Raw genomic sequence first — 12,218 nt, 5'->3', positions numbered from 1 at the left:
AGAGAGAGAGAGAGAGAGAGAGAAACAGAAACAGAGCACAAGCAGGGGAGGGGCACATAGAGGGAGAGACAGAATCCGAAGCAGGCTCCAGGCTCTGAGCTGTCAGCATAGAGCCTGATGTGGGGTTTGAACCTACAGACCGTGAGATCATGACCTGAGCCGAAGTTAAATGCTCAACCACCCAGGTGCCCCATCCAAATTTCTTTCTTTCTTTTTTAAAATTTTTAGTTTGTTTCTTTTGAGAGGAAGAGGAGAAGAGAGTGAGGGAGGAGCAGAGAGAGACAGAATCCCAAGCAGGCTGTGTGCTGTCAGTGCAGAGTCCCACACGGGGCTCGAGCTCACAAAAGACAAGATCATGCTCCGAGCTGCGATCAAGAGTCGGATGCTTAACTGACGGAGCCACCCAGATACCCCAACCATGATTCATTTTAAGACTTGAAGCTTCTCTTTCTTAATTTTGTTTTCATTTATTTATTTATTTGGTTTTACTTCTAAATTAAATGTTCTCATGTAGCCTGTCTATTGGCAGTTATTATGCTTGTTCGTCTGGTTGGAGTCCCCCCTGCTGTCCTCGGTGGAACAGGGAACGAGACCAAGTTCTTGAACAAGAAGGCATTTAGCAACGATCTAACAAGTGCCGTAGGATTGGTGTCAGGTGCTGGCTGTGGCCGTGGGGCAGGGCCGCAGGGTGGCAAGTTGGCACTGCCAGCTGGCTGTCACCTGAGTGTCCTGAGAGAGGGGGCGGTGAGGAGAAAGTAGGAGACAGACATGCTGCCATGAACAAAGTAAATCCCCTCCGGAGACCTCCTGGACTTCCCAGCAGGGTGGAATGCACATTCCGGATCTGTGGTCAAGTGAAGACGGAAAGCATGCTTCACTGTGTGCTGTCCTCCGTGTCACAGGGAAGCTACCCTGTAGGTGACTTCAGGGTCTTGGAGGCGGCTGGTTGCATTAAGCAGGGGAGTTGTGTTTCTCTAAGAGTAGGTCAGAAGAGGAGACACATTGGGTGTTTGCCACATCTGGGGCGGACCAGGAAGGAGAGGGGTGCGGGCAGCAGGTGCATGGCACAGAAGCTGGGGAGCTTGCAGGCAAGAGGCAGAGGCGCCGAGTATGAACTTGAACCTGATCCTGCTTTCAAACTGTGGGTTGTATCCCATCACCGCACCTGACATCAAGCTGGTAGGTCATGCACAGTGCGTTCGGTAAGGAAAACAGAACAGGACAGGAAATGAGAGCGGGTCACACGGATCCTGAGTCCACACTGAGCACGCTGCCAAGTGATACGAGTCAGGCAGGTTATGAGATGCAGTGTCCTTCACTGGGCCTTGCGGCGTCACGGTTGACATCTGGAGCACACAGAGCCCCCTGATGGAAAGGGTCGCCGGATGCTTGAAATCCACCACAAACATAATTCCCAGTAGGCTGTGATGACAGAGGAATATATGTGCCTGCCGATCTCCAGAGTTTCGGTGAGGAATGCCCAGCATTCTTAGAAAAAGCGTTTCTGGGTGCAACATTTAAAAATTTTAGGGTGGTTGTATCATTGTAATTTAGCAGAAGTCGCCCTTAAGTTGGAAAAAAAAATAAACATGAAACGAAAAGAACAAAGGCATGTTCAAGTTCAGCTGCTGGACCCAGAAGTGTAAATATTGACATTGTTGAGAAAAATGTTGACTCTAGAATCAGCAGGCTTTTGGCTCTGCTCAAACTATTTTTCTGAACTGTAGTCTAATAAGGAAGAAAGTTCAGGCTTCATGGTGAAGATTATTTAAACTTTTATCACAAGGTCAAAAACCTGTTAAAATGGATAGAGTCCAATACATTATTTATAATGGTATTCTGGCAAAAGACAGATTCATAATTAAAAGGACATATGGAATCAACACAGTGAGATGAATGTAGCAATAAGCCTTTTTAATTGAAGGAAGACAAAACAATTTCTTAGTCATTCTGCATTGGTTAGCAAGAATGCCGTTTATTATCATAGATCTAAAGCTGCAGTAGAAACCAGCCTAGGAGACTTTTCCTCAGTATCTGTACAAAGCACAGCATTTTGATAAATCAGCTGATGACTTAAATGTGGAGTGCAGGGGTGCCTGGGGGGCTCAGCTGGTTGGGCATCTGACTTTGGCTCAGGTCAGATCTCACGGTTCTTGAGTTCGAGCCCTGCGTCCGGCTCTGTGCTGACAGCTCAGAACCTAGAGCCTGCTTCGAATTCTGTGTCTCCCTCTCTGCCCCTCTACCCCTCATACTCTGTCTCTCTCTCAAAAATAAATAAACATTAAAAAAATTTAAAAAGTTGGTACAGAAGTGGTGTTTGCAGTCCTTGATTTATCCGTCTTCAAGATTATACGTTTTTAATTTTATTAAAGGAAGCTCGTTGAATAACCATCTTTTCAGTGTTTAAAAAACGCGGACAGGGCACTTGGGGGGTGTAGTCAGTTAAGCATCTGACTCTTGATCTCGGCTCAAGTCATGATCTCACAGTTCGTAAGATCAAGCCCTGCATCGAGCTTTGCACTGATACTGTAGAGCCTGCTTGGGATTCTGTCTCTCCTCTCTGACCCTCTTTCACTTGTGCTTCTCTCTCAAAATAAATAAACATAAAAATTTAAAAACATAAAATAAAAAAGGATAAAATATATAAAACATAAAATTTCCTATTTTAGTTATTTCTAAGTGTGCGGTCAGTAGAATTATGTACATTCACAATGTTGTCTAACCATCATGGCTGTCTATTGCCAGAACTTTTTCATCCTCCCAAACAGAAACTCTGTACCCATCAAACAACATCCCCGGCCGCCTTCTCCCCAGCCCCTGCTAACTTCTACTTTCTGTTTGTAGACTTCCTCATGTAAGTGAAGTCTTACAATGTTTGTCCTTTGGTGCCTGACTTAGTTCACGTAGCATAAGGTCTTCAAGGCTCATCCTGTTGTAGCATGTGTCACAGTTATGTTTCTTTTCAAGGCTGAATAATTTTCCATTGTATGGATAATGCTACCTTTTGCTTATTTGTTCATCTGTTGATGGTCATTTGGGTTGTTTACATTCTGGTTATTGTAACAATGCTGCTATGAACACAGGTGTAAAAGTACTTAATTTGGAGTCCTTGCTTTTGTTTCTTTGGGGGCTTATGCCTAGAAATAAAATTTCTAGAATATACGTTAATTCTCTATTTTATTTCTCTGAAGAGTTTTTTTACTGTTTTCCACAGAGGCTGCTCCATTTTGTATTCTTGCCAGCAGCAGAGAAGGGGTTCACTTTCTCCATATCTTCGCCACTGCTTGTTATTTTCTGTGGTATCTTACGGTGGTGTGATTTACATTTCCCTAATGACTAGTGATGTTGAGCATTTTTTTTCATGTGTTTACTGGTCATCTTTATATCTTCCCTGGAGGAACGTCTAGTTAAGGCCATTTTTAAAGTTGCTGGTCTGTTTTCTCACTGTTGCATTGTAGGTGTTCTTTATATATGCTCGATATTGATCCCTTATCAAGAAAATGATTTGCAACTATTTTTGTCCTTTACTCTAGGGTTTTTTCAGTCTTGATTGTATCTTTGGCACAAACGTTTTTAATTTTGTTGAAGCTCAATTTGTCTTTCTTTGTTGCCTGTGCCTTTGGTGTCCTATCCTGGAAGTTGGTGTCAAATCCAACATCATGAAGACTTTTTCCTATGTTTTCTTGTAAGAGTTTTATAGTTTTAACTCCTGTGTTTAGGTCTTTGATCCAATTGAGTTTTATGGCTTTAACTCCTGTGTTTAGGTCTTTGATCCAATTGAATAAATAAGATAGGAGTTCAACCGCATCCTTTTGCAGTTGGATGGTTTTCCAAAACCACTTGTTGAAGAGACTGTCCTTTCCCCATTGAATGGCCCTGACACCTTTGTTGAAAACCAGCCCACCATCATATGTGAGGATTTATTTCTGTGGACCCTGTTCTATACCATCTGTCTGTCTGCCCTTATGCCACTTCACATTGTCTTTATCGCCAGAGTTTTATAGTAGGTTTTGAAATCAGGAAATGTGAGTCTTCCAACTTTGTCCTTCCTTTTCAAGATTTTTGTGTGTGTGGTTTTTTGGGGTCCTTTGAGAATCTATATGAATTTTAGAAAGTTTTTATCGATTTCTGCAATAAAACACTGGTGGGAATTTGTGAGGGATGGCATTGAATCTGTAGATTGCTTCGGGTCTTATCATCATCTTAACACTTAAATATTCCAAGCCATGAAGACAGGAGTTTTCCATATTTATATTTTCTTTGTATTCTTACAGCAACAATCGTAATTTTTAGTACACAAGTCTTTTGTCTCTTTAGGTAAATATATTCCTAATTATTATTCTTCATGCTGTTTTAAATGGATTTGTTTTCTCAATTTCTTTTTCAGATTTTTTTGTTGTTGGAGTATAGAAGCACGACTGATTTTAATGTGTTTGTCTTACATCCTGTAGCTTTGATACATTTGTTAACTCTAATTATGTGTGTCCTAGTAATTTTTAGGGATTTCTGTGGATAGGGTTGTGTCATCTGTGAACAGAGGTTGTATTAGTTCCTTTCCAATGTGAATGCCTTTTATTTCTTTTTCTTGTCGTATTGCTCTAGGTAGAACTTCCAATGCTTTGTTGAGTAGAAATTGCAAAAACTGACATCCTCACTTTGTTTCTGATCTTAGGGGAAAAGGTTTCCATCTTTCACCATTAAATCTGATGAGAGCTCTGAGTTTGATACACTTTATTAGAGACTAGAGTTACTCTGATCTTCTTACTATATTGAACTATGGTTTTCTTGTCCCAAAGGGAGCTACTCGATGGGGCTCATGGGACGTATATTGTCTGGCTGAGAAGAAATCTCATGTGGTAAATCCTTTCAAAGGTTGTATTTAGGTAACAAAATTGGCACGTTTCTGTGATATTTCTGGCACTCCAACACCCATTACATTTGAAGCTTCAGGGGAAAGTAACATGTCTCTGCATGGTGAACACGTCCAAGAGTTCCGGAGGCATGCGAGGTGGGGCAAGGCAGCATGCATGGAGTGAGCCGGGAGGAGTGTGGGAAGCAGTAGCAGAAGGAGGCGTGGGGCAACAGGACAGCCATTAGTATGGGTGCAGAGAGGGTCCTGAAGGGGCTAGAGGTTGTTAACTCCTCCCCCAGGCCTGCAGGGATGTGGGTCAAGGGGAGAAAAGTAGCGTGCTCAGGAAAGGGAGGCTGCAGGCTGAAGAAGGTAGAGGATGTGTTTGGAGAAGGGCGGGGGCTGGGAGGTTTTCTGCAAAGAGTTACCAGCGTCATGCAGGCATTGGGGAGGCCTACAGGAGACACCTCATGTGATCTGGGGATCTGGCGTGGTTGGCTGGGGCGTATACATCGGGGTTCTCCCAAGAAACAGAACATGTATGTGTGCATACAAAGAGATCTATTTTAAGGAATTGGCTGATGTGATTGTTGGGGGCTGACAGTCTGAAATCCATGGGGCAGGCTGGCAGACCGGAAACTCACGAGTTTGCTGCAGTCTTGAGGCCAAGTCCCATCTTCTTTGGGAAACCTCAGTCTCTGCTGTTAAGGCCTTCAACTAATTGCATGAGGCCCACCTCTTATATGGAGGGTAATCACCTTTGCCTAAAAGTCCAGTGATTGCAGAGGTCAACCACTTCCACAGAGTACTTTCAGAACAGCCGCTAGGTTGGTGTTGGGTTAAATGGCTTGGTGCCGGAGCCTGGACATGTGGACACATGAGACTCAACTACCACGGGGCCAGGTTGTGTTACGGGCTGGACAGGTTTGCAGGTTTGGGGTCTGCTGGCTTGCCCAAGGCTGGAGGGAGGTGACCGGCAACAGCCGTGCCCATGCAGGGAGTGACAGGTTACTGTGTGTGGCCCTCCCGCCATCTTGTTAGCAGTTCCATTGCTCATGCCATGTTCCCTACAGCCCAGTGGCCTCTTACAGGTCATTCTCTGGTGTCTGTGCAGGTGGTTGAAAGAATCCTAAACACTTGAAGAAAATGTAATTGCCTGGTAGTAATGTTACAGACTTAGGGCATTTCGGTTCCTTTTGGCTGAAATAACAATTTAGTGGTCTTTTCATATCTTGGGTCTGTATTAGTTTTCTAGGACCATCATAACAGAGTTGTACAGATGGAGCAGCTCAAATAACAGAAATTTATTTCCTCTTGGCTCTGGAGGCCCACGTCTGAGATCAAGTGGTGGACAGGGCTGTTACCTCCTGAGGCCCCTCTCCGTGGGGTGTAGATGGCCACCTTCTCCCCATGTTTTCCCATGGTCGTCCCTCTGTGTGTCTGTGTCCTCACCTCCTCTTACGTTGACTCAGGGCTTCACACTAACACATCATCTTGACTAATCACGTCTTTAAAGACTTCCACCTCCACCCCACACAGCCACATTGTGTGTCCTGGGTATTAGGGCTTCAGCTTCTGAATTTGGGGGACACGGCTCAGCCTGTAACTGGGTCTTACCTTGGAATTTTTTGCTTTTTTTTTTAAAGCTTATTTGTTTTGAGAGAGACAGAGACAGCACAGTTGGGGAAGAGACTGAGAGAGAGAAGGAGAGAGAATCCCAAGCAGGCTCTATGCTGTCAGTGCAGAGCCTGATGCGGGGCTAGAACTCATGAAACTGTGAGATCATGACCTGAGCTGAAATCAAGAGCTGAATCAGGGGCACCTGGGTGGCTCAGTTGGTTAAGCATCTGGCTTCCGGTTTTAGCTCAGGTCATGATCTCACGGTTCGTGGGTTTGAGCCCCAGGTCGGGCTCTGTGCTGACAGCTCAGAGTCTGGAGCCTGCTTTGGATTCTGTGTCTCCCTCTCTCTCTGACCCTCCCCTGCTCATGCTCTCTCTCTCTCTTGTCTCTCAAATAAAAAACATTTAAAAAAATTTTTTTAAAAAAAGAGCCAAATCAACCAACTGAGCCACCCAAGTGCCCTGATATTTTTGCTATTTTTAAAATTTATTTTGAGAGAGAGACAGCACAACTGAGGGAGGGCCAGAGAGAGGGAGAGAGAGCAAGAACCCCAAGCAGGCTCCATGCTGTCAGCACAGAGCCGATGCGGGGCTCGAACTCACAAAACTTCGAGATCATGACCTGAGCCAAAACCAAGAGGTGGATGCTTAACTGACTGAACCACCCAGACGCCCCGGTTTTGTTGCTATTTTGGTTGGTAGAATGAATGTCCTAACTTTTATGCCCCACCAGAGTCTTTCCGCATTCCCCTGGGAAGATTCTGTCTTTCATTTCTGAATTCTGAAAAACTGAGACTGTCTGGTTGGAGAATCTTCACTCTGCCACAGATGCATTAGAAGTGTGGGGTCGAGGTCCTCTGGGGAAGGTGGTGTTCCCTTCACAGCCTGGAGCTGTTCTCTGTCCCCGAGTTTTGTGTAGACGTACGAGACAGGGTACCACTCCATTTGGCTCGTTGTTTCCGCGGGCTGTTATCCACATTCCTGGGATTTTGCATCCATGGACTGTATTAATTCTGATTTGATTGCTCCCAGCATCCGGTTTGTCTTGTCCTGGAGAGCTTCTTGCCTGTCCTGTGTCTTCTATTCTCCTTTCATTGAGAGAAACGAGCCACTGCCTAAATAGTCTATTTTTCTCAAAGTAAAATGACTTCAGGGAAATGGGACCTTCCATGCCCTGAGTGTATGAGCAGAAAAGTTTTTAAGTTTATTGATTTATTTTGAGAGAGAGAGAGAGAGAGCACGTGCAAAAGCAGGGTAGGACCAAGAGGGAGGGAGAGAGAATCCCAAGCAGGCTCTGCATTATCAGTGCAGAGCCTGAGGTGGGCGTGATCTCATGAACTGTGAGATCATGACCTGAGCCGAAATCAAGAGTCAGTTGCTTAACCGACTGAGCCCCCCAGGGAACCCCTGCCCCAGAAAGTGTGTTTTAAGCTCTGCTTCCTTGCTGCCTTGTTGTAGGCATTCTTGTTACTGTTTGCTGTTCTCACTCCCCCGAAGGGCAGCCTCAGAGGGGATCCTGTGTTCGAGAACAGCAGGACCCCTGCCTGTCCCTGGGCCTCCTCTGGGGATACCTTAGGAGAGGGGGTGGTCCTTTTGGAGGCAGCTCCCAGACATGGGGGGGTGGCCATCCTGGAGTTGTCTGTTTTCTTCTTGCTCTAATGGGGGTGACACTGATGACAGCCAGAGCCCCCTTTGTGAAACCTGCTTGGATACAGATGCCAAGAGCCCCGGGGGCACTGACAGAGCCATCTTGGGGCAGTGTCAATTGGCGAGAGGCAGTCTGAGGGGGCTTCCCAGAGGAGGGGAAAGCTGAGCTCCTTCCTAAAGGGCTTAGTTAGTTAGCTGGTGGTGGAGCAGGGAATGACAGCCACAAAACACAGAGGCTCGAGAAAGCCTTTCCTGGCCAGGGATTATGAATGAGTTGTTCAGGGTAGCTGGGCCGAAGAGGTCCAGGGCGCCTCTGGGATCGATTGTGGTGGAGAGCGTTAATTGCTGCCATTCCTGAAAATGTTTTCCATGTCCGACGGTTTCCAAATGAGAAGACATTGCCCCTGGTTCCTCTCTATTCCTGGAATCTGCCCCCTGCTTTGTGGTGACTGCTGAGATTTAGAAGGAAGGATCTTGGAGACACTCACTTCACAGAAGTTTCGCCTTTGCTTTTTTGTGTGTGTTCAGAGGCAAAGGGGTGATCCATTCCCAGTTCAGGGCAAGCTGCCCGCTGCCCCTAATCCCGGCCCCCTTTCCTCTGAGTTAGAGGGTTGGGGACCTTGGTCAGACTCAGCTGGGAGACTCACTGTCTTTTTGTGAGTGTGTCAGGCATGTGGTTTGTACCACAGCAGATTAACACAGAGAACGACAGGGCCTGTGTTTTGTGCTTATTCGGAGCTCACTGTAGGAGCCAGTGTGCATTTAAAAAAAACCAGTTTTTATGTTTATTTAGTTAGAGAGAGCATGAGTGGGGAGGAGCAGAGAGAGAGGGAGAGAGAGAATCCCAAGCAGGCTCTGTGCTATCGGCATGGAGCCTGATGCGGGGCTTGATCCCACGAACTGCGAGATCGTGACCTGAGCTGAAACCAAGAGTCGGACACTTAACTGACTGAGCTGCCCAGGGGCCCCTCCATGGGCTTTTTAATACAGCTCATAGTATCCATATCCATTGCTCATGTAGAAGCAAAGAGAAACTTAACGTGTGTGTGTGTTCAGAAGTCCCATTTCTATGAATGTCATTGTCAAGAATTGTAGTCATAGAACTATGGCCTCCAGGGAGAGAGTTGAACCAATAAGGGGCGTCTGATTCCCGTAGAGTGGCTTGATCTTGGCTGCGGCCCGGAGAGTCAGCTTACACACAGGTGGTACTGGGAACACCTCGATCACACACTGCCTCCTTGGCGCTTGATTGGAATTAGGCTAAATCCGTATTCCCCACAGTAAGATAAAGAGAAAAGGAGCCAAGTGGTCGCAAGGAGCTCCCAAGGAAGCCCTCACTCCTCCTAAGGCCTCTGCACCCCGTAGACCCTGTGACCACGTGGACAGGCTTCCCAGGCTTCTGTAGCTGGTGTCAGTCTTTGTGTGAGAAGAAAAGTGGGAACGCCTTGTGTAGACATCCTCACCGAGTACCTAACCGTGGGAGTGTGTCCACAGGCTACCGGCTTAGATGCGTTGCTGTTTTTTTTTTAATGTTTATTTTTGAGACAGAGAATGCAAGCAGGGGAGGGGCAGAGAGAGAGAGAGAGACACAGAACCTGAAGCAGGCTCCAGGCTCTGAGCTGTCAGCACGGAGCCTAATGTGGGGCTTGAACCCACGAACCATGATCTGAGATCATGACCTGATGAGCCGAAGTCAGATGCTCAACTGACTGAGCCCCCCAGGTGCCCCTCAGACACGTTTTTCTTGAACAGGTTGCAGTAGTGGCTGTTTCGCCCCGTCTGGCTTCTTCTCACGGTCTGTCTTTGTTGCAGGTGCTGCAGAACGGTACATGTAGCTTGAAGAAGGAGCCCATGGCTTTAGCTGGCTGCCCGGATTCCTTCGTGCACCGTCCCTACTACCAGGTAAGGGGGACCATGGACATCGGGCGCTAGGAGGCGGTGCTGGCCGAGGGCCACTGCCCCCGTGTGCTTAATAACCAAGGGGAATGCCTGCATTGGGGTTATCGGCGTGTCCTGCAGACAGTCAGCATGTCTCACCGGAAGATCGTACCACACGGCCTCCTTGGCCGCAGCCTCCTTGTTCGAAAGGGTCGTCGCTGCAGTGCAGTCCTGCCTCCGACGCATGGGAGGAGGCGCTTGGGATGAAGCAGGCGCTGTGTGGTCGTCTGCGGGGCCCAGAACCCCCAGATGGCAAGTTGGCGGGGCGGCTGCGGAGATGTTCAGGCAGAGACGCGAGCACAGGGGCAAGAGGGGGACGGGGACAGTGTCCTGGCCCATCTGCCGCCTGCCCTCTGGGGATGGAGGCTTCCCCCAGACTGGCTCTTTTGTCCCTCTGCCCAAAAGCATCAGGTGGGGGTTCATGAGGACAACTTCATACCTGCTCCTCTGCTTTCCTGGGCTCCACTTCATAGGCTGCTCGGTGAATTCCCTCTGTAAATTTCCTTCATCTTCTGAACCACGTTTTCTTTCTTCCCTTTTTAAAAAATTTTTTAATGTTTGTTTATTTTTGAGGAGATAGAGTACAAGCAAGGGAGGAGCAGAGAGAGACAGAGACACAGAATCTGAAGCAGGCTCCAGGCTCCGAGCTATCAGCACAGAGCCCGATGCGGGCTTGAACTCAAAATCCTTGAGATCATGACCTGAGCTGAAGTCAGACGCTTAATCAACTGAGTCACCCAGATGCCCCTCTTCCCTTTTTTTTTTTTTTTAAGCCTTATTTATTTTGAGAGACACAGAGCATGAGCAGGGTAGGGACAGGGAGAGGAGGAGGGAGAGAGAGAGTCAGTCCCTAGCAGGCTCCTTGCTGTTGGCACAGAGCCCGACGCAGGGCTCCATCCTATACCCCTGGGATTGTGACCTGAGCTGAAATGAAGCATTGGACGCTCTACTAATGGAGTCACCCAGACGCCCCCATCATCTGAACGTTTTGTTTGAGCTTATACTTGACAGTGTGGAGGGCTGCCCTTGAAGGAATGGAGCCTGGTTCATCTTTACTGGTCCTCCAGCACGTAAGGCCTCTCTCTCTTGGCCTCCAGCTCCTAGTATCGAGGCCCTTCCATATGCTGTACCCTTGTCGGAGTTCTGAGCTTCTCTGAACTTGCTTTTCCCTCCCTCAATCTGTCAAGTTGCTTTTAAGCAACTGTGATGAGAATTTGTTTGTGCATCATGGCGGCAGGGAGCTTTCTTTTTAATGGGAAAAAAATATTTTTTTAGTGTTTATTCCTTTTTGAGAGAGAGAGCACGAGCAGAGAGAGACAGAGAGAGAGGGAGATACAGAATCCAAAGCAGGCTTCAGGTTCCGAGCTGTGAGCACAGAGCCCGATGCAGGGCTCAAACCCACAAACTGTGAAATCATGACCTGGGCTGAAGTTGGATGCTTAACTGACTGAACCACCCGGGCCCCTGATTTTTGTTTTTGTTTTTAGTATCAAAGTGAAGCGAACCTTCCAAGAGAGGCTGAAAGTTAGGAACACCTGAATTGGGGATGAGACCAGGACAAACTAGAAGCAAGAAAGGAGGGCCAGCACGTAGCAGAACTGTGACGTGTGCTCTGCTTAAGGCCTCTGCAGGGTTGCTTACTAGTTCCTAAAGGAGGCCTTTGGGTGCCTGGGGGCTCAGTCAGTTAAGGGTCAGACTCTTATTTCAGCCCAGGTCATGGCCTCACAGTTCATGAGTTCGAGCCCCGCATCAGCCGTTGTGCTGACAGTGCACAGCCTGCTTGGGATTCTCCCCTGTCTCTTGCCCTCTCTCTCTGCCCACCCCACCCTCACAAATAAATAAATAAATAAATAAACTTAAAAAAACAAAACAAAACAAAGAGTCCTCACCCTTCTGGTTAGAGCTCCGTGCAGCATCCATGGGTTGTGGGTCCAGTTCTCCTGTGGCTGGTTGTCTGGGTGCAGACTGTGCCCATCATCTGGTCTGCTGCCTTGCACTTCACACCTTTACTCCCAAATGAAAAAGATCAGTGCACTACATGGAAAACTGTCCTTCAGGGGAGTTCACCTGAAGGTTCGTGGAGAAGTGTCCTCTCCAGCTGGTTACAGAGCAGACTGATGGAGGGACAGGTGATGGCACAAAGACCCTCTTGCCTCCCTCCCCGC

At 47.4% G+C, this 12,218-nt stretch overlaps 1 protein-coding gene across 7 annotated transcripts in view; it reads left to right on the top strand.

Moving 5' to 3' along the window:
- Positions 1-12,218, top strand: part of GRB10 (growth factor receptor bound protein 10) — a 133,929-nt gene that overhangs the window by 13,545 nt on the left and 108,166 nt on the right. For all 7 annotated transcript variants that reach the window (XM_029926214.1, XM_029926206.1, XM_029926196.1 and 4 more), the window contains one exon: positions 9,928-10,017. In XM_029926214.1, the coding sequence (XP_029782074.1) occupies positions 9,967-10,017 (51 nt within the window). In that variant the 5' untranslated portion in view covers positions 9,928-9,966. The remainder of the gene's footprint in view (positions 1-9,927; positions 10,018-12,218) is intronic.

This window comes from Suricata suricatta, chromosome 2 (genome assembly GCF_006229205.1).
Source record: "Suricata suricatta isolate VVHF042 chromosome 2, meerkat_22Aug2017_6uvM2_HiC, whole genome shotgun sequence".
Lineage (NCBI taxonomy): Eukaryota > Metazoa > Chordata > Mammalia > Carnivora > Herpestidae > Suricata > Suricata suricatta.
Note: the sequence above shows the minus strand (reverse complement) of the source record. Positions and strands in the feature narration are given on the sequence as shown.